Source organism: Nuphar pumila, chromosome 16 (assembly GCF_984573655.1).
Source record: "Nuphar pumila chromosome 16, dmNupPumi1.hap1.1, whole genome shotgun sequence".
NCBI lineage: Eukaryota > Viridiplantae > Streptophyta > Magnoliopsida > Nymphaeales > Nymphaeaceae > Nuphar > Nuphar pumila.
Window position 1 is genome coordinate 80,533,317 of NC_143264.1, and position 25,566 is coordinate 80,558,882.

General features: G+C 38.8%; 2 protein-coding genes across 2 annotated transcripts in view; both read right to left on the minus strand.

Annotated features, from left to right (window-relative positions):
- Window positions 1–1,771: 1,771 nt before the first annotated feature.
- On the minus strand, window positions 1,772–3,355 carry LOC149813805 (putative fucosyltransferase 9). The gene has a single exon (XM_089991209.1). The coding sequence runs from the start codon at window positions 3,353–3,355 to the stop codon at window positions 1,772–1,774; it is 1,584 nt and encodes a 527-aa protein (XP_089847335.1).
- A 3,516-nt stretch (window positions 3,356–6,871) lies between these two features.
- Window positions 6,872–25,566, minus strand: part of NODGS (nodulin/glutamine synthase-like protein) — a 141,160-nt gene continuing 122,465 nt past the window's right edge. The window contains exons 14-19 of the mRNA XM_089991248.1: window positions 17,992–18,137; window positions 17,614–17,805; window positions 16,792–17,024; window positions 15,054–15,196; window positions 7,108–7,224; window positions 6,872–7,016 (exon numbers count right to left, since the gene is read on the minus strand). Coding sequence (XP_089847374.1) covers window positions 7,162–7,224; window positions 15,054–15,196; window positions 16,792–17,024; window positions 17,614–17,805; window positions 17,992–18,137 — 777 coding nt within the window. The 3' untranslated portion in view covers window positions 6,872–7,016; window positions 7,108–7,161. The remainder of the gene's footprint in view (window positions 7,017–7,107; window positions 7,225–15,053; window positions 15,197–16,791; window positions 17,025–17,613; window positions 17,806–17,991; window positions 18,138–25,566) is intronic.

Sequence of the window (25,566 nt, forward strand, 5' to 3'; positions counted from 1 at the left end):
CTGCCCTACATCCCTGCCTCCATCCCTGCACAGGTTTTGATTTTAACCTTCATCCCTGCCTCCATCCTCATTTCATGTTCTCCATCCTCCGTCCAAACAGGGCTAGGCAGGGTAGGGGCCTGTTTCCCCTCGGTCCATTGCCATCCCTAAAGAACGATTGGGGGTGGGGTGGGAGAGAGCATTAGCCTATCCCCACCTCTATTCCCTCACGAGTTTTGATTTTAACCTTCATCCCCGCTTCATGTCCTCCAACCCCAATCCAAACGGGCGAGGAGGGGCGGGGCCCCATTTTCCCTCGATCCACACTGCCATCCCTATCTCCATGTAACATAGGTTTGCATGTGAAATATGCGGAGTATGTAAGTAGCTAAGCAACTTCTAACATTAATAAAGTTGTAATGACACAGTCCAAGGAGCCAAATGTGTACTTCACATGTTTGAGAAAATGCTCCCACAATGTCACAGGTGGCAGCAGGCTGTTTTTATTTTTTTGACTAGGAGAAACCACCCCAGGCTCAGAGACCTCGCCGCCCTGGCTTAGCTTGCCGTACTATAGTCTCTATCCATGTTAGCCTAAAACTCTGAGGGCTTACCCTTCGACCCTGAGGTAGGGGTGGCAAAATCTGACACGACCCGCCAACCCGCTTCTTAGCCGGGTTCGGGTTTGGCTTAAACGGGTCAACCCGCCTAACCTGTTTATTAAACGGGTCGGGTTCGTGTTAGGGGTACGCCAACCCGGCTGACCCGTTTAATAAACGGGTTAGGCGGGCAGGTCAACCCATTTACCCAAACCCGTTCCGCCAACCCACCCACCAACCCGTTTACCCGACCCAACCCGTTTATTAAACGAGTTAACTGTGTCGTGTCGGGTTACCCGTTTAATAAACGGGTCGGGTTCGTGTTGAGGTTGCTAACCCACAGACCTGACCCGCCAACCTGACCAGATTGCCAACCCTACCCTGAGGAGTCGCCAAGCTTCAGCTTACGCAGGTGGCATAAGACTGTTTACCAATGCTTGTCCTTCTAACTTACTACGTAATGATTCAAGATATCATTTCCCTTCATCAAAAACACGTCTGTGATACAGAAAACTTACAACAGAAGGCTCCATTCAGATTCAGGGTCCTTCAAGGGATGCATTAATTGGAGGCTTTCGACTCATGTACACGTTAAAACAAATTTTTTTTTATTGAAGTAATGCTTTAAACCATTAAAATATTAAAATAATATTAAATCGCTGGTTGTACGTGTCAGTGTCCGTGTTTATGTGTCTGAGCGTGTCTGCCTGTGTCATGGGAGACACACCACCAAAATGGCCTGTCCCTGTGGCATAGGACCTAGCTGATCAGATTTCAGTAAACATCACCACAATCTATTTGGACATGCATGCATGGATACTTTTTTTTTACACGGAGAAACCGTACCCGGAATCGGAGATCTAGTTACACTAGTCTTAGCCTAAACATGTCTAAACATCCAGGCACTAAGGAAGACAATTCGAAGAACATATACAAGGGTTTTTTGAAATTAAAAACATAAAATTTTTTATGCAAAAACAACAAATTTAACCATTAAATTACATTTTATTCAACGCGGGACGAGTCATAACGTGACTGGATCAAAACTCAAGCAAACTATGGATTTTATGTTCTGACAAGACAAACAAGTCACAAAAAAAAAAACACTGTTGAGAGCAATATTTCATTGTTAAGAACATTTATGGCTGTTACAAATTAGAACATATTGAAAGTATCCTCTGTTTCTCTAGTGTCTAGGGATAGGTCACATCGCGAGGTATTACTGTCCAACCGGATTCACGATCATTGCAGACTCTCACCTTAGAAGTCTTTTGAACCATATCATGCAGGCTAAACGCCACAGGCTCCTCTTGAACACACAAAAGACTCTTTGGTGCAGCATGAAAACAAGGCTCCACCCCAAGCCCCATGAAACAGCCTTTCCCAGCCTCCTTTCCTATGAAATTTGGAACCACACCACCCAACCCAGTTGCAACATAACCGAAGGTGGACTCCTGGCTGGTGACCAAGACATGGCTCATGCTCAGCACCCACATATCAGTCAATGCCTCCTCCTGGTGCTTTGTGTCATGCACTTCCTTTCCATCCAACCTCTGAAAATTCAGCCTAAACTCCTTCCCAGTCTCCTCCGTCAGCACCCTCATGGTGGAATTCGCCTCCTCCAAATGACGCTTCACCAACGTTGCCACATAGATGCCGAAGTACTCTCCGGCGCGAACCCGCTTCCGGAACCTCTTCGGCAGAAATCCTCCCTTCTTCTTGATGCATTCAAGTGCATTTGCATCATACTCTGATGTGTACTTCTCTTTAAGAAATTCTCTTACTTGGACTCCAATTCTCCTGCTAGCATGGACATCCAAGTTGGAGCTAATCAAACCCCACATAGCATCACTTGGTGTTAGGAGAAACCTTGACAACAGATGAAACGGATTCCTTTGAGGGAACAACACATCAAGAAGAGAGGAAAGCACAGGGTTGACATAGAACCCAGGCACCAAGTATTGGTTGCACTCTCTTATGGTTACAAATGGTATATTTCTAAGTCTTGCATAGCCCATTGGGCATGTAATTGACTCATACTCACGCAAAGGAGAACTATGGTCCAGAAACAAATTCACCACGTTTGTGTTGCAGAGGCTGTTAGTACTCTTCGCGTCCGACCCGCACCTGGAATCGCGAAATTGCACGTACCATGGGCCTAGTCGTTGGTTCAGCTTGGTTGTAGCAGGGAGTTGGATGGAAGAGCCTAAGAATGGCTCGCAGAAGAGTTCGCACCATTCTGGGTACTCAATTAGGAGAACTCTAGCTGACATGATTGCGTAAAGGAAAGAAGAGATCAAGGACAAGAGTCTATTACCGAACCCAGCTGGGCTCGGTCTATATATCAAGTACTGGCAGGTTGGTCTCTTAGAAGAAGTGTAGACATCATTGAGGCTTGCAAACTCTATGTCCTTGCAACGTATGTGCATGGCCAAATACTTGTCTAATACTCTGTTCAACACTGGAGATGGAGGCATAGGGTAGGGGTAAAGGCTGTAGATGTTGTCTTCTCTGAACTTGCATGACTTGTTATTGGGCAGTGGCTGATCAGGAGGCTTAGTGTTCTTGGCAGTGGCAGGGTGGCCTTGGGCATCAAGGGCACCTTCTAGCTCACATAGAAGACGTTCGGTTGGGGGAAGAGACGTGCAATGAAGGATTTTCTCTTGGGAAAGGTTGGAGAGAGTGTGCCTGTATTCGGTTGGAGGTGGGCTGTCACTGCCATGGGTTGTTGGTAGGATAAGAGAATGTACAAGCATGAAGAAGATGAAGGGGATCATTTTCACCCTTTAATGTTAACAATGGGAGCTAGGGATGTAAAAGGGTATCAGAAGTTATCTCAGAGAGAGAGAGAGAGAGTTTGCAGCAATAACGACAGAGGAGACTTTGCAAGCAGGAAAAGGTAGGGAAGACTGGAAAGAGATCGACTTTGTTTAATATAAAACAACAAAATGTCAAGAAGAGAGGGATATAAAAAGATAAAATGCCAAGATTGTTTTGCCGCAAGGGGAATTTTTTTAGATCATGTTTTTCTGACATAAAAACTTCTTTTTAGCAGTAAAATTTTAGTACATTGCGGCCTGTTGATTTTTCAAGCTGTCAAAAAATCTGCTTTTCACACCATCCAGAGACCATTTTCTACTAAACAAACCTTATACATGGATCATATTTGCAAGGTCTAATTTACCTAAAACTCTGAAAAACAAATATGAAAAATATGGTGTTTCCTACTTCTCATGATATAATGGTGCCATGAGTTGTAATTTTCTAAATGGGTTGTATAATTTCCAAAGTCAAGACCACCCAGTAACAACTAATTACACTGCTTTTAAGGTAGCTTATTGTGCTCCTGAAGCAACGGTGGCATGATCAATCTCTTAAGAGCGACTCAACATAACTCGAACCACTCGCTGTGTTTACTGTAGTCAGTATCAATTAAATCGATGACCAACGGTCAACACAGCGAGTGGTTTAAGAGGTGCTACAAAAGTCACCAGTATCTTTCTTGCTTTATAAAAATCATGGGTTTGTTTAGGCCCAAACATCAGACCGGGATTAATGATCTCTTAACTCATCCCCTATGTGGTCAAGCCGATCACATGGCATTCTTTCATGGGCCCCACCGTAATAGAACGCACCACTCACAATGCCACCATGTGATCGGCTGGGAGCACACAGGAGATGAGTAGGGGTGTAAACGGGTAGGATTCAAGCAGGATCTTATCAGATCCCAGTATGAATCTGAAATTTAAACAGTAGACCTGGATCTGGATCCAAATTGGATCCAAGGAAGTAAGATTGATTCCAAATCCAAAATACATGTGGTAATATTGGATCCAGAAAAAATAGAACAAAAACAAGCTATTTACATGTAAAAAATGCAATCAAGTTGGATTTTGATTCGGATCAACTCCAGATCTGACTTAAAATGCTGACCTGTATCTGAAAGTAATTCGATTGAACAGATCTGAATCCAATCCGAATGCACATTCGGATTTTACTTAAATGATCCCACATCCGGAAATAACATGTTGGACTTGGATCGGACCATATCCGGTCCATTTTCATCCTGGAGATGAGTTAAGAGATCATTGGATCCCGAACGGGAAGCAACTTAAAACGGTTTGCTAATGTATCTGGCTTTTGTGCAATGCGTCACCAAACTTTCAATTTTTAGGGCTACGGCAGTTGAGGAAGGATCAGGTGCAATCACATTGTACAAATGCAATGTGCCGCCCGATCACCCTCCATCTTCTGTTCTAAGCCTGTTAGAGTGGGCCCCAACGGAAGATGGATGGTGATCAGTAAATCAACACATTGCATTTGTGCAATGTGACTGCGCCTGACCCCAACGCATGACAGTCTAACCTACCTTTATGTGGTCACAGTCGTTCACATGGCATGCTTTCATGGGCCCCACAATAGTAGAATGTGCCAATCATAATTCCACCATGTGATTGGCTGTGAAACACATGGGAGGTGAGTTCAAAGATCATTTGGATCCCGAACATGAAACATCTTGAAACAGAATGTGGCTTTTGGGCAAGGCATCACCATTCACCAGCATCCGTAATTTAGGGCTATGGCAGTCTACCGCACCCACCGAGGCTCCGCAGACCTGGTTGGGTGGATTGTGTTTAAGGCCTTGAAGTTGAAGAAGGTTAAGAGTTCGATACGTGCGTCTCTTTCTACTTGGACCAATCCAAATGAGAAACCATCTATTGTGGCTAAGGGAGGTAGGAACACGGATCCCATCATTTGAAATAGGATGGGTTCCATAGTACATTCAATCATAGCCGTCAAATCCATGGCGGTTCTGCTGGATGGCTAGGATTGAATGTACGATGAAACCCATCCTATTTCAATGGGATCCGTTTCCGGGCTGTAGTACTTGTAGAGTTTTACACGGAAGAAACGGATTCAGACCCACTGTCAACATGACACCTCTTAGACTGCATTGGAAGATCCAAACCAAAGTAGTTGTTTTCCATATTAAATCGAAAAATGGCAGTCTACCATTTGTTATGTCTGAATGTGCAACGAAAGGCTTGGGGTAAAAGGAAATAAATAAAGGATTGGAATAAAAGATAATACCCGGAGATGAAGAGATGAACTGGGACACAGGAGCTGCAGATCAAACGAACTGCTGACACTGCTTCAACCATTGACTGCCCTTGACCTGAGCGGGCTTGACTGACCCTTTCTCTGTTTACTCGTGCCTATGGCGCTGCCTAGTTGTGGCACTGCTAACTAGGGGTGCAAATGGGTGATCCATCTGCTTGGTAGGAGCAGTTTGTGCAAGTCACCCTATGATGGGACGTTACAAGTTAGAACCGCACTGGTATGGGTGGTTGAATAGCCACCAGTAGGGCTTGTTTACTGAAAAGGAGGGGGGCCTTAATTCTCCATCTTGATCATCAAAAAATGAAATGGGTCGGATATGGGAAACGTCAACTTGACACGATATGTGAGACTTTTGTAAATTGGGTTCTGTTCTGGGCATGGATGCAATTCAGATCTCGCAGCGGAATCTGAAATAAAGATCCAATCCAGGTCTTTGAGAATGAATTTACTGACAACAGAAAAGAAATATTGTTTTTTATGTGAAAATATTGAAACGGTTCAGGTCAAGCACAATTCCTTCCTGGATCCAATGACATTTCTTAATCCGATTCCGGTCTACATCCAATTAGACCTGAGCATGTATGATCCAAATCTGATCAGCATATGGATGTCTGATACGACTCTGATAATATGTGCTGGATATCCAGTAGAACCCTGGGTAGAGACCCATTTGCATTCCCCGTGCCAGCAACCCCAAGGCTTGCATGAATGACAACGATCACCTGAATAGAAACGGGGCGGCAGCATGGTGGCAGTACTGTAACGTTTATTAATCAAATGAAGAGGTCCTTATCCATTACACTTAACAAGGACAAAATATTTTGAAATTTCTTGGCCCCAAACTAAATGGCCCACCCCTGTCCCCTTCAAAATGTGCATGTTAGGTATGTTTTTTGGCAAATCTGACCATATGAATGTGATCTCCATGGTTGAAAACATATGAATAGACTCAGGATTTTAAAGGATCCAAGAATTAACCGTTCTGAAATTTGTGAAATTCTACACATCAAAAAAATTTAATCCAAGAGTCTATCATATGTTTTCAACCATGGAGATGACATCTATAGTCAAATTTGCAAAAAAAAACATATCTAGCATACAGATTTTGAAGGGGTGGACCATCCCCCTTCTGGTAAAAAAAATCAAAGTTTTTTTATAGTGCGCTTCAATTATTGAATATTAAAGTTGATATCTTCTTTTATTTTAAACAACAAACTCTGTGAGAGCAGATCTTATAATGCTTTGTTGCAAGACACCAAATTTTATAGGATAAACTTTCTTAGTTGAGATGCAAAAGAAAATCACCCATCTTCATTCCTGCAGTATCCATCATGGCAATCAAATAGCAACCAAGTACTGAATTAGTTCTTTGTTTGAAAAAAAAAATGAGAATTCTGGAAAATCTTACTCTTGCAGATGATATGGCAAAACATCTGGGGCCGATAAAAACCAATAGTGGCTCTCAGTATCGGTGTATGAGTTGCTTGACTGCATCACTATTGGCCAAGTAGTAATCAACCTCTGACTGCAATCCATTGGCACGGAGCAAAGTCCATGATCAGCAGAAACAATACAATGCAATTCAAGCAACAGAAATAACCAAATTAATGTACATAGATAACAAACACATGAAAAATCTGAGGCAGCAAAACAGATGCCACTCAGAGCACTGAAACTCCATATATATATATATATATATATATATATATATATATATATATATATATATATATATATATGAGAAGGGGGATGGTCTTACCCTTTTTTTCATTAGGCCCCGTTAGGACCTTCCAAAATTCATACTTTCAAGTACTTTTTTCTCAATATATACCGTTAAATGTGTTTATCATTGTAATGACCCCAACTCATACTTCTTGAAAATGCAGTTTTTTTTTAAACCATTGCGAAAACATTCTCAGAGACTCGGGGCCTTTACAGTTCCATTTCCCAGACAACCAACAAACCACAAGAGATCTTACATTTACTAATTAAGAAGACAATTGCTTTAGAAATCAGAGTGCATAGACAATTAAAGGTAAGAAAAAGTAAAGAAAAACAGAGTCACGTTTTCCATCTGCGAAGTTGTCTAGCAAACGTTTAAACTCGTAGCTCTTTCAGAAACGAGTCGCTTCACTGATCCCTTGCAGCTGCGAAAATCATAAAAGTAAGGGTCTCAAAAATTCGAAGAATCCTGCGTACGAATCTCTCTAATTAAATAAATTAGCACAACGAATACATATAAGAATTCATACAATAACTTAGAAGGATACAATTATGATAAATTCATAATTCAATTAAGCATCAATGCAATAAGAAACAATTATTAAGCAAGAAGAAACATTATATAAATAACAGAGATCACAATTTAAGCAATACAGTCATTTAACATGCATTAGAGAACAATATCATGTATTCACCAACATTTAACAGTTAAGAGAACAGATAAACATGCATGATCTAATGCATAGCAAGAATATACATGGCTTCAATGCAATACATGAGTAAATTATTACCTCTTATTAGAATTTTATTTTCATATGCATGTCCATATTGAATGCACACAATTAAAGTTTTTTTTTTTAATTATCGCTGTCCGCGAATACACCAAACGGGTAAAATCTCCGATGTCAAGTTAGGTTCTCAGGGTAACTTAGCACAAAAGTTGTATTTTATTACTGGGTTCCAAACTTAGCCCTCGACCGAAACAGCCTTCGGAACATTAGACCACCCACTTAATGTTGAGAACACTAGGGATCACCCATCCACAAGTGTCACTTTTCTTGGTATACTAAAACAACAATTGTGTCTACACACCACCCCTAGGAAAAGTGACGGACTTTCCCTAAAACCGTGGACAGGAAAAAGAACCTCAATATCGGGTTCAAGGACAACAATAATGTACATAGAGTTTTTGTATTCTTTCGATTTTTCCAAAACCACAACTCCAAGAGTCTCGTACTCCCGACGAGGCATCTTAGAAAGTACATTATATTGTTCTTTTTTTTATGTTATTATTAATAGTTTCATTAATTTGTAATTCAACATGCCAAATTAATATCACAAATTCGCATTTTCAAATGCGAGGCTCATTACAGGGCTCCAGCCCGTGGAAAAATGCAGAACGCAATATAGAGGAAAATGTCAAATGTAATTTTTGTGACGTATAAAAGCAAAGGAGTAATCCAAGCTCAGGGCTCACCAGGCTTGCGATGATTCATTGATCATTGATACATCATATGTAAAAATCGTAACAACCATGCTATAAATGCAATGATGTCAACATGTTTTTAAGATACACACTTATATATGTCGAATAACAATGTGCATGCATTAAACATCCATATGCATATGTTCACAACCTTCATATGAATGAGCTTATGTGTAGTCATTCACATATATGCTTTCATTCATGAGCGCTAAATTTTAAAAATGTAAACATGCATATATTCCCAAACGATACATCATCTCCATTTGAAACATATGAATATTCATACAATAATGCCCATGTGAAGCACACACAAATTTCTAGTGAGCACATGCCATATCTTTGGAATAACACCCTGAATAAGCATATCATAACAAATAGGCATGTGGAACATACACAAAACAAATAGACGTTTACATATGTACATGTTTTGTAACCTGTAGAAAATTGCGCCCAGGTTTTTGTATAGGACACCCGACTGAAATTGGTTGGACCCAGTCTGTTGCACCAAAAAAAGTGCAGCAACTGCTGCCCATCCTGCTCAAAAGACCGACAACAGACCTTCTATGTTCGGTAGGGTGCGGCTCTCGGTTGTTCAGCCATAACAAATAGTAGCTGGCTAGGGCTTGGCAGACCGCAGCCAGTCTACATGCACGACAGGCTGGCAAGGCCTGGCAGAGGGCTGTCAGGTCTATACCAGTTCAGCAGCAAGCTATACTGGGCCTGACAGGGCCCAGCTTGCCCAGTTCCATTGGTTCTGCCTACAACTTAGTGTTTATTATAAATATTTTTTTTTTAAACAAACCAACACATACATGCTGGGCCTGACAGTTGTTTGCACCTACCCAGCCGACTACTCGACTGGGCCTGGCAGAGAATGGTTACGCCCAGCCGAGCCGAGTCGGGCTGCCAGCCAACCCAGCAACATCGCACAGAATAACCCAGCCAGCTTCGAATGTGCAGAGACAAACCATGGTTTGTTCTATATCTGGTATACATAAATACAAATGTATATGGTTGATACTCCTACAAGTTCAGATGTTATGAACATATATACACACATGAACACTCAGTTACAGGCATGCATATACAAATTCTGGGCATCCAAAGTTTGCTACGAGTCTTTCAAGAATAAATTGACATGAAGCATTCAACAGTATATGCTATTCTCGTATAAACAATAAGAAAAACATTAGAATAAAATTCTGTTTTAACATGTCAACGAATATGCCTAGAAAAAAAACCTTTTGTAAAATGTCTGCCACATGCTGCCAAGGCCAGCCAACACAAAGCTTAGTTTTTCAAAACAACATTTCTTTTTAAAACACTTTTTTTTTGCACCACCGAGCCTGCCCAGTCAGGCCTAGCAAGACCTGGTTACACAGGGGCAGGTCTGGCCAGACCATATGGCCCCAAAGAAAACTTAACAAATATTAATTTTTTTTCTCAGTAAATCTAGCCCAGAATTTGATCTGATTCCTCTCAGATCAAGCACATACAACGATGAAATAAATAACAAGCCATCAATCCCTTAATGAGCCTAAGCTCAAACTCGAGCCAAAACTCATGTACACTTTGATTTTACCTAAATGAACATTACGATTAGAAGGATAAACCATGCAGGAGGTCACGACAGACTTGGACAGATTTTAATCTAAGCATTTAGCAACATACATATTTCATATGCATTCCTATATAGTTATACATGCACATGATCAAGAGTAATAATCCTAAGCATTCACTGTATAAGATACACATGCGGATTCATACCATGATCATGCAACTATTTAAGAGAAATACATGTTGAAAATCAGAAACAACTTGCATGTCTTTCACGATTCTACATAGATATTAATCTAACATAAACAAGCACTACACATGCTCTTTGGATCATGATAAAAATTTGTTTCAACAAAGAAAAACATGTACCAAAATTTTTATGTGAGAAACGATCGTAAGGATCACAAGTATATCAATGGAAATCGATATCCACCAAAAGAAACCTCTAAATACGCAGCTCTACTACCAATAAAAATTTTGTTTTAGCAAATACAGAATTTTTATTGCATAAAAGAATGAAAATATCAAGAGTACAACCATGGAGGAAGATCCATGCATCATCTTCCATGTGTTTTTGCAAAAGCATAGATATAAACATTTTTTTCATGAACTTTTATCAAATTATTGCATAAAAATCCAATCTATATCAATTTCTCACTTGATTCAAGAGAGAAAACCCATACCTTGAATAAAAAAGTGAAGAAAAATAGGAGTGAAAGTTGAAAAACGTGGATGGATGGCTAGGCCAGCTCTCCTTCCTCCTTCCTCTCTTTTTTTCTTTCCTTCCCTCTTTCTTCCTTTCTCTCTCTTTCTCTTTCCTTTTTTTTTTTTGACTTTATATAGACAAGAGGGAGAGTGAGCCCCCCCCCTTTTCCAGCCCTCTTTAGATGGGCTGGAGAGGGAGAGTTACATCATAAGTGGACTCTCTCTCACCTTCGTTTCCAAGAATTTCCAAAACTCTATTTTTTTTTTACTTTTTCAAAGTTCCTAAATTTCTAAAGTCCCTTCTTAAAACCTCTCAAGCGTTTTTAGGCATGAGTAAGGACTCTATTAAGAAGTCCTTCTCAACCCTAAAATACAAATTTCGGAATTAATAAAAATTAATTAATTAAATATTAAAAATTAATTAATTAAATATTAAAAATTAATTAATTAATAATTATCTAAAAACTTCCAAAAATAGCCAAATTAATTTAGGAGGCTTCTTAACCAAAATAAACTCGAACTTAAAGCTTGAAACTGTTTTTAAAGTTAGATTTTCATTGGACATGAATTTGGATCTGGATCCAAATCCAAAATCCAAACCCATATCCAAAACGAAATTTGATTATGATCTGGATCAAATTCAGATTAATATGGGTCTTGGATAAGATCCAATTCCATATTAATTCAGATTAAAACCATTGAATCCAGTCCGATCCAAATCCGACAAACTGCTTCTTTTTCAGAAAAATGTGATTTCTATGCCAACCGGAACTCGAATTCGAAAAAGTAACATACCGTTGCGCTCGGCATTTCGAGACGCATCCAACGACATATTACACTACTATCGAATTCTGAACTTTAACCGAAAATAATCTGAATTTTGCCAAAATTTCGCTTGAATTTAAAGGTTGAATTTAAAACTCTTTCTTACGCTTCGATTGGCTCATCTCGACCTTGTAAATGATACCTGAGCCAGGCTCAGACTCAAAAACATCGGTCTAAATAACGAGGTTCAACCGATTTTTCTCTCTGAGTGCCAAATTTTCAAAAATCTCAAATTTAACTAAGTGTGAAAATACGCGATATTACAATCATTGTTTACTCAATAGGAAGCATGTATTGGATTAAGATTTTTTATGGTCAGATGTGTATTTTAAAGAGGTAAAAAATTAATGGTTGATATTATACTAAAATTTGATGATAAAATATTTACATTTTTATATCAAGTTAACTATAGTACCTAGGGATGTTCTCTGGTGGACAATGATGAAGAAAGGTGTTTCTCTCAAGTACATTAGTATAATTAAAGATATGTACAAAGGAGTAGTAACCAATGTCCGCACTTGTGGAGGGGTGACAACCAATTTTTCTATAACGGTTGGGTTACATCAAGGATCTGCATTAAGCCCTTTTCTACTTGCTATAGTGATGGATGAGCTTACGAGATCAATTCAAGAAAATGTGTCGTGGTGTATGTTGTTTGCTGATGATATTGTTTTGATTGATGATTCTAGAGTTGGGGTTAATGCTAAGTTAGAATTATGGAGACAGACATTGGAAGCAAGAGGTTTTAAGTTGAGTAAGAGTATGACAGAATATATGGAATGTCGGTTTAGTAAGCAACAAAGTAGTGATGGGAGTGTAGTGAAGCTTGGTGAGCAAAAAATATCGGTGGATGACTGTTTCAAATATTTGGGATCTATCATTCAAAAGTAAGGAGAAATTGATGGAGATGTAAATCATAGGATAAAGGTTGGGTGGATGAAATGGAAAAGTGCAACTGGAGTGTTGTGCGATCATAGAATGCCATTGCAGTTGAAGGAAAAGTTTTATAGGACGACAATTAGGCTTGCTTTACTATATGGTACGGAATGTTGGGCTGCCAAGAGACATCATATTCAAAAAATGAGTGTAGTTGAGATGCGCATGCTTAGATGGATGTGTGGAAATACAATAAAAGATAAGATTCGAAACGAGGAGATACGTAAGAAGGTAGGCATTGCATCTATTGAAAATAAGATGAGAGAGAATCGTTTACGGTGGTTTGGACATATTCAGCGAAGGCCTAATGATGCTCCAGTTAGAAGGATGGAGAAATGGGAAAATATATTAGTTACAAGAGGTCGGGGTAGGCCTAAGAAGACTTGGATGGAGATGATAGGAAAGGATATGAATGCTTTGAACCTCACCGAGGACATCACATTGGATAGAAATGATTGGAGGAGAAGGATTCATGTGGAAGACCCAGAATGATTTTCTTTTTTGGTTCATATCGCCGACCCCAATTGTTTTGGGACAAAGGCGTAATTGTTGTTGTATATCAAGTCAACTTGAAAGAAAGCTTGTTTCTTAGTAAATAAGCAATGATAAACACATCTAATTAGACCGAGCAAAAAATACTTGAAAGTACGATTTTTAGAAGATCCTAATGGGACCTAACAAAAAAAGGGTAGGACCTATGTCACATGGGTGCGGGTGCGGCGCAATTTCAAAAATTTTGGACACGAGGACTCGGCTATATATATATATATATATATATATATATATATATATATATATATATATATATATATATATATATATATATATATAACAATAAATTAATAAGATAGCACTAGGAACAATCAAAGTAATAAGATAGCACTGGCCATGTGACTGTGCACACAGTCTGGCTATATATATATATATATATATATAAAGTTTTTTTAGTTTTTTCCCCTAAAAAATAGACAAATATAGACTCGGTCAAAGTTGACCAAGTCTATAAAATAGACGGACTCGGCCCAGGTGCGTTGACCGAGTCCGACACCTGTTGACCGAGTCCGCCCCATGTCTGAAGCCGCACCCGTGTCGGGGCGTGTCGACGCAGGTGCGTCGACCCCCTAGCCGAGTCCGTGTGACATAGGGTAGGACCATCCTCTCTCTCTCTCTCTATATATATATATATTTATACTTTGAGAAAAATTATGTATGCATGTAACTATGTATGAATGTATATGTGTGTGTATCTATGTCACACGGACTCGACTAAGGAGGTGCCGCACCCGAGTCGACACGCCCCGACACGGGTGCGGACTCGGGTGCGGCTTCGGCCCGGACTCGGTCAACGCCGAGTCGGACTCGGTCAACGAGTCCAGGCCGAGTCCGTCCACATTTTGGACTCGGTCAACTTTGACCGAGTCCAAAAATGTCCCTAAAAAACCAATTTTTTATATTTTTTATTTAAAAATATATATATAAAAAGGCACAGTGCAGACTGTGACTGTGCTGCGTGACTGTGACTGTGCACAGTCTGTGCAGTGTGCACAGTCACAGACTGTGCACAGTCTGTGCCTGTGCACAGTGCACAGTGCTGTGCCTGTGCCTGTGCCTGTGCCTGTGCACAGTCTGTGTCTGTGCACAGTCTGTGTCTGTGCACAGTCTGTGCCTGTGCACAGTCACAGTCTGTGACTGTGCACAGACACATAGACTGTGCTGCCAGCTGTGGCATTTTAAAAATAAAATAAAATTATATATATATATATATTTTTGCCGAGTCCCCGTGTCCAAAAATTTTAAAATTGTGCCGCACCCGTGTCGCACCCGCACCCACACCCATGTGACATAGGTGTGTATCAAACACCATACAAGAATGGTTGAAAACAAGTAATGGATCAGGTCAGATCCAAAGCTGCTCTAACCCACACCCAGAGAAGTGCCAGTACCACTGTCAACACAGGACGACACGGGTATGACACCTTTCTGGAAGTATGCATGTTATATAGGAGCTAGGATACTGCGATAAAATTCTATAAAGAGCTTCACGCTTCTCAATCATGCTTTTTGGGAAACTTGGACCAGAAATACGAACACAATGTGGCATGAAATATGCCAAAGGAACTAACCTTTCTAACAGCAACCACTGTGGAGACAAGCTTCTCACCAAGTAAGTTCTTCAAGACTTCATCTTTAGCAAGAGCTTGAACAGATTCCTGAAGTGATGTCGGCAATTTATGAAGGGTTTTTTCATGATCACTAGGGTTTGTATCTGTCCATGAAAGAGTTTCATTAATTACAAAAGGTATATCTATTATACTTGCAGCATACTATAGAACCACAGGACCTGTTACAATAGACAACAAACACGATTGTGAAACAAAATGGCATAAAGCAATGCCCATGATAACTGTGAGCAATGTACCATCATGTGCATTGGTTTGTGTCCTATATCAAGGATATCCACATCAAGGTAACCCATTTTTACATTTTTTTCTCTTATCATAGGTATGATTAGCAAAAACTACAAAAGGCTGAACTATTGTCAGAACGCAAGTTCACAGGAAGCATTAGTTTCTCCTAACTCATCTAGAATAGTTTTGAACCATATCTCTTGATACAAGTTGATCTCTTATCATCTATAACAAGGTACCCATCGTCCCTGCAAAATCTCCACAAAATGGATGATGCTTGAAGTAAAGAGCTATGGTTTCTCTTCAAGTATTAAAGGATTCTGTACATGTAAGAGAGATTTATCACAAATTCGCTAACAGATTCATGGTAAATGATATAACCATGTAAGTCCTCAACTCATCTTAATACATCCTCGCATCTTTAAGAGTTTCACCCTTATTAGCCCCATTTTTTTTATACAATTCAAGCAACTTTCAGATATCTTGCCTTTAAACATCCCGGTCTCCTTAAAGGGGTCAACAACATTCTTTGCTTGATATAAGGAAACACTAAGAATCATGATCTCCTTCTTGCTCCATCAGAATCTCTATCCATTCATAAAATTATAAATCTCGTGTAATCATCCTCAATGATTCAATTACTTTAACTACAGTATTAAAAAAAATGAAAAGAAGAATAAAAAAGCCTTTTGACATGAAGAGGCACCTAAAAAAAGCTTTTAGCACACAACAATCAAGAATGACATCATAATATGCAACGAAAGAAAGACACAAGCATGAGAAGCTACTGAAAGCGAAGGTACATGGAGTGAAAGGCACCATTGTGATCATGTCCAGGACTCAAAAAAACCCTAGAGGCCCAATCCTTTGCATAGATGAGGACACTAGAAAACAAACAATCAATGACATGCTAAACTCATTCCAAAATAGATACATACATCAAATACCAATAACCCAGTAAACCTAAGCATAAATCAGGGAGACAAAATTTACACTATTTCACAAATAAAAAACAATGAGGAAGTGAGCCAGTCCTTGTGCCAAGAACATGATTGTCATCCAATAGTCAACAACTGAGTGTGTTAACCTTTATATATATATATATATATATATATATATATATATATATATATATATATGCGTAGCAGGTATCTAAATTACAATGAATCAACATGAGGAATGAAGTAATCTTTCTTTTTTGGCAAAGACCAGGGAAAACACCCCAACACCTGACCGCACATTGGCAGGCCTCTGGTTGGTAAAACATCGAGATACCCCTGCCTACCGAGGAGTACACCCAGCTTCAACCCTGAGGCAATGGATTCCCTCCATGTATTTAGGATCGTGATCATCATATGTCAAATGACAAACCTCGGTCACCCCTAGCCAAGAAGACGGAGCCTTTGTGGGAAAAATTAACCTGACTTTGTTACTCAATATTTCAAAAACTTACCAACTGGTTCTGGCAAAATAAGTTTTCTTCTGAGCCCATCTATACCAGCAGCCATTATTGCAGCCAAACCCAAATATGGATTTGCACACCCATCAAAAGTTTTAATCTCAAAGTTGCTCACAAGTCCACAGCTTATTCCAGGAGGACATGCTGTCCTGAGGGGTGCTTCCCTGTTCTCCTTTCCCCAACAGTGATATGCTCCGCTCCAAGTATTAGGTTTAATCCGATCATAACTGTGAAACAGATTGGAAGTGTGAGGATGTATATAAAGTACCATTTTAGAATTTTCAAGAAAACAATGTGTTCATGCATGTAGCGGCACCTGCACTTATGTGAAGTTGCATTTACATAAATTTGACATTCCTTTACTTTCTAATTCCCCGATTGTATGCTGTTTAGCATATTTTAACAAGAAAAAAATTCACCAAGTGGGTGGAGTGCCCGGGCCTCATTCAACAAAAGAAAGATCCATGGATGTGAAAACCTACCTCCCTTCTAAGAGCTTGGATAGTGGGCAAGGCCCATTAACCCAGACTAGAGCTTGGTAACCCAATCAACATTGTCACAAACATGTAATTTGTAAATTTAATTGATTCCAAGGAATAAATAAATTCTGCATATTCTTAATATTTTTTTTAGACTTTTAGACATCTGCCTCCTAGGCACCAACTAGTGCTTTTGACTACATAGGGCCCATACCACCTTATGTACAATTTCATCACCATCAAAATTGCGTAACTCTAGCACCACAGAAAAGCATATTGACAAGAACATGTGGAAAGAGAGCTGAATTGACAATACAGATTCAACATAGGTTAGTACCTGTTTGGAAGTGGAGCTGTAAATGCCATTATTGAAGGAAGATGTTCGAAAACACCAGCCATGAACTCCTCTGCAACTTTTGACATTCCAAATTTAGTTGGTGATTCATTTGAAGCCATAAAGACATTATTTCCATTTTTCCCCAAACTTAGATGTACATGTGACCCTGAACCAACATCATCAAGGAAGTACCTGAGTGTCATTAAGAAACATGTATTAGTGATCCCTGTGCAACAAATTCACATCAGACTGTAGAAAAATATTCAATATACAATGCAACAAGTATAGACAAGAGATTAAATTTAAGATATGCACTAATACGCTGGGATTTTGCATTATAGAATTATAGAACACATTGCATGCAATGGAACAGCATACTTTGGCAGAAATGTAGCTAAAAATCCATGTTTTCGTGAAACTGCTCTTATGGCTTCACGAGCCAAAATCAAATTATCAGCAGAATGAGTACAGACTGTATGCCCCAATGCTATTTCAAACTGCCCTTTCCCTGCTTCTGCATGTATCTGAAAATTCAAGGCCACTTTGTGAAGCATGATAAGCTACAACTCATGTATTTATTAATTACTGAATAAGAAAAGAAGAAAGAAATCTTCAATACCAAGAAAGATCTCTTAAATAAAGAATGAATCATATAATGTTGGTTCTGTTACAAATAAATCTCTTACAGGCAATGGATAAATTTCAGCTAGTACTGGAAACATAAAAAAGTTACAATTCTCACATGCAATAGATCAATTTCAGCTAGTACTGCAAATAGAAAGGAGTTCTACTAAATTAAAAAGCATTACATGACAAAAAATAGAATCCAGAATCAAATTGCCTAGGCAATAAATATTTCATGCCAGAAACAAACTTAGTGACAAAAGTGACCAGTTGAAGCACCAATTTTCACACGACACTTTTGAACTGAAAATTTTGATGTAAATATTGAGAACCACAATAACTAATCAATTTTCCATGGAAAATTGGTTATTCAAATATGTTGGTGTAGGTATGTATTGAGAAGTCTTGGGCGAACATGAATAGTTGAAAACAAATTTTACCCAAAGTACTTGGATAAACAAGCATGGGTGGACATGCACAAGGATTTCAAACTTATCTTGTCTAAGCAGACAAGAATGACATCATATAAGACATTCATATTGAATAAAGTAGAAAGTACACAAGTGTGTGAGCATACATAAAAATAGAAAGCACTTCAGAGTTTCAAAACGGCACATGATAAGAAGTCAAAACTGTGGCCACCTATGTCACATGAGTGCGGGTGCGGGGGTGCGGCACTTTCAAAAACCTTGGGTGCGAGGGTGCGGCAGGGGCAAAAATGTAAAAAAAAAAAATTATATATATATAATTTTGAAACAGTTAACATTTAATAGTAAACATTGTCATAATATCATTCATCATGCATGCAATATATCAACCTAAATATCAATCAAATAAGTAACGCAATTACATAAATCAACCTAAATATCAATCAAATAAGTAAAGCAGAAAATGTAACGCCCCGAAATCTTAACCCAAATTTTGAGGATTTTTTTTTCAATACAGCGGAAACAAGTAATATTATAAGGTTAAGCATTCTGGAACATTACAGTGGGGAGAAAATCAAAATCATTTATTTCATTTCAATATCAATGAAAATTAACATAAGAGTTTCTCGAACTATCTCTGGAACAGTAAATCCAAAAATTTCGATCGAAACTTCATCCCGCAGCCGCTCCTAACTCCAACTCTTCACCTGAAAATTTATAGGAATTAGACTACAACTGTCTAAGTAGAAAATCTATAACTTTTAATGTGGTACATCATGAATCCAGTATGTGATATGAGTGTCATGTATGATTTTCGGCACATACAAGGATAAGTAAAAATATATGCTACGACCGTCAACAATTTATCAGAAGTTAACTGACAAGTAATATTAATAACAACATTTATTTATCCCACAACCACAATATGAATCTACACAATTATTCAGAGAAATGCATTTATGACAATTCATAATTCAGGTACGCATTCATACCACAAGGTACATCCATTATGCATAAAGAAACATTAAACCATACCATGATGCACAATTTTAGTACAACAAGACATTTAACATACATTGAAAGTTAAACATCACGCATCCACCAAACATATAACAATTAAGGAAACAGATAATATATGTGTGTTCTAATGCATATCAGGAAAATGCATGACTTATATGTAATGCATGAATCCATCTATTATCTTTCCTTAAGTTTCCCTTTCCATATGCATGCTCTATTAAATGCATACAATTTAAGTTTCTTTTTTTAATTACCGTTGCCCGCGGATACACCAAACGGGTACAAACCCCGAGGTCAAGTTAGGTTTTCAGGGTAGCTTAGCACACAAATTGTATTTTATTACTGGATTTCAATCTTAGCCCTCGACCGAATCACCTTCGAAACAATAGACATCCACATCTAATGTCGGGGACACAAAGGACACCCCACGCTCACAAGTGTCACTTCTTTGGTACCAAACAAACTCACACATGTGACCAACACACCACCCACAAGTAAAGTGACGGACTCTCCCTAAAACCGTGGCCAAGAGAAATAACCTTAATATCGGGTTCAGGGGACAAAATTGCAGCACACAGAGTTTTTGTATCCTCACAGTCTCCCCCAAGACCAGAACTCTAAGATCCGCATTCTCCAGATGAGATATCCCAGAACGTATATTACACTGTTCTTATTCATTATCTTTTTATTAAGAGCCAATTATTGAGTTTTGCACTTCCACATGCAAAAACAAAGCAAAAGCTCGCATCTACCCCTGCGAGAACCATCACGAGACTCCAGCCCATGGAAACACATTGAACAGTGCAATATAGAACAATAAAGTAAAATATGATTTTTGCGATGCATTTAAACAATTAAAGAAAGAACAAACCAAAGCTCAAGGCTCTCCAGGCCAATGATGATTCGTTTAGACCATCGATGCATCATATGCAAAAATCATCACAACTTGCAATTTTGTGACGAGGTCAGCATGCCTCCAAATGCACATTCATTCAAACCAATTTAACAATGTGCATGAGTTACCACAATCATATGCATGTGTTCACCATCCATGTGCAAGTGCTTTCATGTAATCACTTAACACACATGCATTCTTCCATAATTCATAAGTATACGAGAACATTTATGCATAATTTTACATGCTAAACACATATCGATTTTGTGTATGCACATGTACTTGAAACCAATCCATAAATGCAAAACAAATAAACATGTCCCATCAATGTAGGCACATAAAACTTTTCATTCATAACATGTGTTAACATCCGCACACAAGAACATAACCCAATCATAAGCATGCCATTTCCCAATCATATGCATCCTCACTATGTGTGTTACCTACATCACATACGGGTATTAACCAATGCATATCCCTTTTGAGTGTGTAAGTGTGCATATAAAATTACACATACTCATCAAGCATACATGCTCAAGAAGCAACATCAATAACCTAGTCATGCTCACATTCAAGATTACACAACTGGTACCATGAAATGCAAAAACAACATTTACATAATTTTCGGGCAGAAGTGTAAGCTTTAACACATGCTAGGAACTATGGTCGGACTTACCAATCCCGGACCCCCATCCTCCTAACTAAAATAGTCAATTCAGTCCAGCCGACTATATGTCAACCAATCATATTAAAACTTCATGAACTTCCATGAGAAGAATACAGTTTGCATAATACCAGGATCCAGTACCACAAAAATAAACACATATACACAAGTTAAGTTGTTTTTCTTTTTTTTTTCAACACCCCATACCTATGATGAAGCATCTTTAACATGACCTGTCCACTTTTGTCTAACATCTAAATAATGATCTAGCATAGTTTATGTAAATAAGTGAAATATCATTCCTGAAAAAGGTACGTTCTTATAAGATTTTATGATAAATTATAATAATTCTTCCCACACAACCTTCAAGATTGCTTTTTAGCCACAATTTGATACAATGCCAAGCCCATCAAGATATACCAGAACTAAACTAATAAATGTGAATCATCGTTGTTAATTATCTGACTACTGTGTGAGGAGGGAACAGGCATGCATTGAAAACACCTCACAGTGGCATTGTTCAAATAATACAAATGTACTGCATGTTATCCATTGTACAAAATGGGTGCATTTCATCCATTTGATAAGCACTTGCAGACACCCCTCATTCTTCAAAATCAAACTGTTGAACTGGATGACCTAAACAGCTTATTCAAATAAATCACAGGGTTTTACCAGCATTCCATTTAAACCAACATTTCTACATTTTTATTAAATGCAAAAGAGAAATTTTCAAATTAAAGGATGCAGTGGATGCACAGCTTGTCCAGGAAGACTGATGTCTACAGGAGATCAACCTAACAGAAATAGTCATTTCAGACATTCTTTCAAAATTTTGAATTCAAAGAAAGCAATTAGCAGCCTATTAGGAACTCTAGATTCATTTGTAGCATCTCAGTTCCAGTGTTAATAGCAGTCCAACTTATTTAAGCATACCTCTCCTTGGAACAAATGTATCCTACACTCAGCCTTCTTCATAGCATGTATAATTTTTATTGCCAAGAAAATTCTAACCACTCTTTGCCCTAAAACTAGGGATGGCAATGGGGCGGGGGACAAGGTCTCCACCCCCGCCCCGCCTCAAGATTGTTAGATTTGCAGATCTCCAATCTTTTATCTGTAGAAGAGGGAATAAAGAAAGTGATGATAAGAGGCTGCACGAAATAGAGGGGGAACCCTTTCACTTTGGGCGTCCATTCTCATTGAATATAAAAAGAGCTTACAAGACTTATTAGGGTACAAAGTTACCCTTGAACAACAATAAAAATTACAACATATCCACCTTATAGGTGACGTATGGAAATTAGACATACAAGTGACTGGATCCGGATCTTAAGGATCCGATCCAGATTCAAGACACTAATACAGAACTAATGTTATCTTTTCACCCTCCCTCAAGATGTACATGGCCTTGTACCATGGACAACTTGCCTTTTTGTATCCAAAATTTGTCCTTCGTTAACCCTTTGGTGAATAAGTCTGCTACTTGATCTTCAGTTCTCACAAATTGAGGTTCAATCTCCTTGTCTTCAACCTTTTGCCTCACGAAATGTTGGTCTATCTCAATATGTTTAGCTCGACTGTGATGAATGGGGTTGAAAGACATATTAATCGCACTCTGATTGTCACACAATAAGAGTGTTCGAGAGATATGTTGTCCCACTTCAATCAACATATGCCTTATCAAAGTGGCCTCAGCTGTGGCCGCCGCCATTGATCTATATTTTGCTTCTGTACTTGATCTTGCAACAGCCTTTTGTTTTCTACTGCTCCAGGATATTAAGTTTAACCCAATAAAAACACAGTAACCTGAAACTGACCTTCGTTCATCTGGATCTCCTCCCCAATCAGCATCACTGTAGACAATAATCTCATGTTTTGTTGTCCGTGACAAGCTCGATTTATACAGGAGACCATCTCCAATCGTCCCTTTTAAATATCGAAGAATCCTTTTAATAGCTTCCATATGCCCTACCCTTGGTTCGTGCATGAACTGTGAGACCTGATTGACAGAGTAAACTATGTCAGGTCGAGTAAAAGTTAGATATTGGAGCATGCCAACCAGGCTTCGATATCGTGTAGGATCTTCATATAAATCACCATCCTTTGAACTCAACTTCTGGTGAAGCACACATGGAGTGCTCAGAGGTTTACATTCCTTCATACCTGCCTTAGTTAAGATATCCATGGTGTATTTCTGTTGAGTGAGCATTAGGACATCTGATTTTCTGTCAACCTCAATTCCAAGAAAATACCGCAACTTCCCTAAGTCTTTCATCTTAAATCTTTGACTTAGAAGTTGTTTGACCTTTTCAATATGATTTCTAGAGTTCCCAGTAATAACAATATCATCCACATATATGAGCAACAAAGTGACCAGATCTCCCTGTCTAAAAATAAACAGAGAATGATCTAAAAGTGACCGTGAAAAACCGTGCCTCTGTATTTCCACAGAGAAACTGTCAAACCACGAACGTGATGCTTGTTTCAATCCATAAATTGCCCTTCTTAACTTACATACATACCTTTGAGAGTCTCCTTCAGCATATCCTGTGGGTTGCTCCATGTAAACTTCCTCCTTAAGATCACCGTGAAGAAAGGCATTTTTAACATCAAGTTGACTTAGTACCCATCCATGTTCAACGGCTAAGGAGAGAATAAGTCGAATTGTCCCCATCTTTATAACAGGACTAAAAGTTTCATCATAATCTAGCCCCTGTTCTTGGGTGAAGCCTTTGGCCACAAGCCTCGCCTTGTAGCGTTCAATAGTGCCATCTGGCTTGTATTTTATTTTATATACCCACTTTGATCCAACAACATTTCTATTTGATGGTCTTGGAACAATCTCCCAGGTTCCACATTCATGTGGTGCCTCCATCTCATCGTTCATGGCCTCAACCCACCTTCTAAAATGTGTTGCTTGGTGAAAGGTAATGGGTTCATCCTCTTTGTTCAAAGAGGTTAAAAACAGTTGAAAATCCATGGAGAAATTCTCATAACTAACCCACCTTTCAACAGGATGTCGAATTCGATTCGACCTTCTAAGATCGAGATTTTGTGAGGATGCATAACCAGGCATATTGGCCGTTGGTCTGTGCTGCTCTCGTCGAGTATATACAATGTCCTTGTACCTGCCTGGTTGTGATGAGGTTTCTGCATCTTCTTGATGTCTCATATTGTCATGTTGTTCAAACCTCTCTGTTACCTGTCTAAATTCTGCAGGACAGCTAATATCGGTTTCAGTAAATAATTCTGAGCTCAGCCATGGATAATAGAACTCAACATCATTCGACGAGGAATTTGTGAATTCTGGATGAGAGTCAAAGTTCATCTCATCAAAAATGACGTGTCTGGAGACTTTGATGCGCTTTGTTCTTGGATCATAACACCTGTAGCCCTTGTAGTCATCTGCATACCCGACAAATCTGCACTTTACAGCATTATCTTGAAATTTGTGCCTTAATGAGCTGTCAACATGGACATAACAAACGCATCCAAACACATGCAGATCATGATAATTGGGGTGAACTCCATGTAAAGTAAAATATGGAGATTTGTTTTCCAAAATATTCATTGGCAATTTATTTATAATATGGACTGCAGTATGGAATGCTTCCGTCCATAAATTTATGGGTAGATTGCTGTCGTGCATCATGCTCATTGCAGTTTCCACAATGTGTCGGTGCTTTCTCTCAGCAATTCCATTTTGCTGAGGGGTGTGTGGGCAAGACACTTTCCTTCCTATTCCGTTATTCTGGAGAAAACTAATAAAGTCACTAGAAGAAAATTCACCTCCCCCATCGGACTGTAAATATTGAATATTTTCGGAGAAGTGGTTCTTGACAAAAGAGTAGAATCTTTGAAACAAAAGGAAAGTTTCTGATTTATGTTTCATGAAAAATATCCATGTATAACGAGAATGACTATCAACAAAAATAAGATAATACCTAGTACCAGAACAAGAATTGACTGGAGCAGGTCCCCAAACATCCGAACAAATAATTTCAAAAGGCTTTGAAGCTCTTTTATTAACACTATGAAAAGGGAGCACATGGCTCTTACATAGATGACAACTAGAACATTTTTGTTTATTCTTTTCAAGACTCAAACTCTCCTTAGGAATGAGATTATTAGTGACAAGTTTTTTAATAAAATGATCACCACAGTGACCCAACCGACCATGCCATAGATCTGGCTTATTACAATCTGAGACACTGAAGACAAAATCAGAGGGGGCAAAGGAAGACACAGACGAAGGCTTCAAGGCATTACAGACTGGCTGACGACATGTAGAAGGATCCTCTTGAAAGATGTACATGTTG

Excerpts from the sequence above, each read along its gene's own strand:
- LOC149813805 (XM_089991209.1), bottom strand. The coding sequence starts at position 3,355 with ATGATCCCCTTCATCTTCTTCATGCTTGTACATTCTCTTATCCTACCA.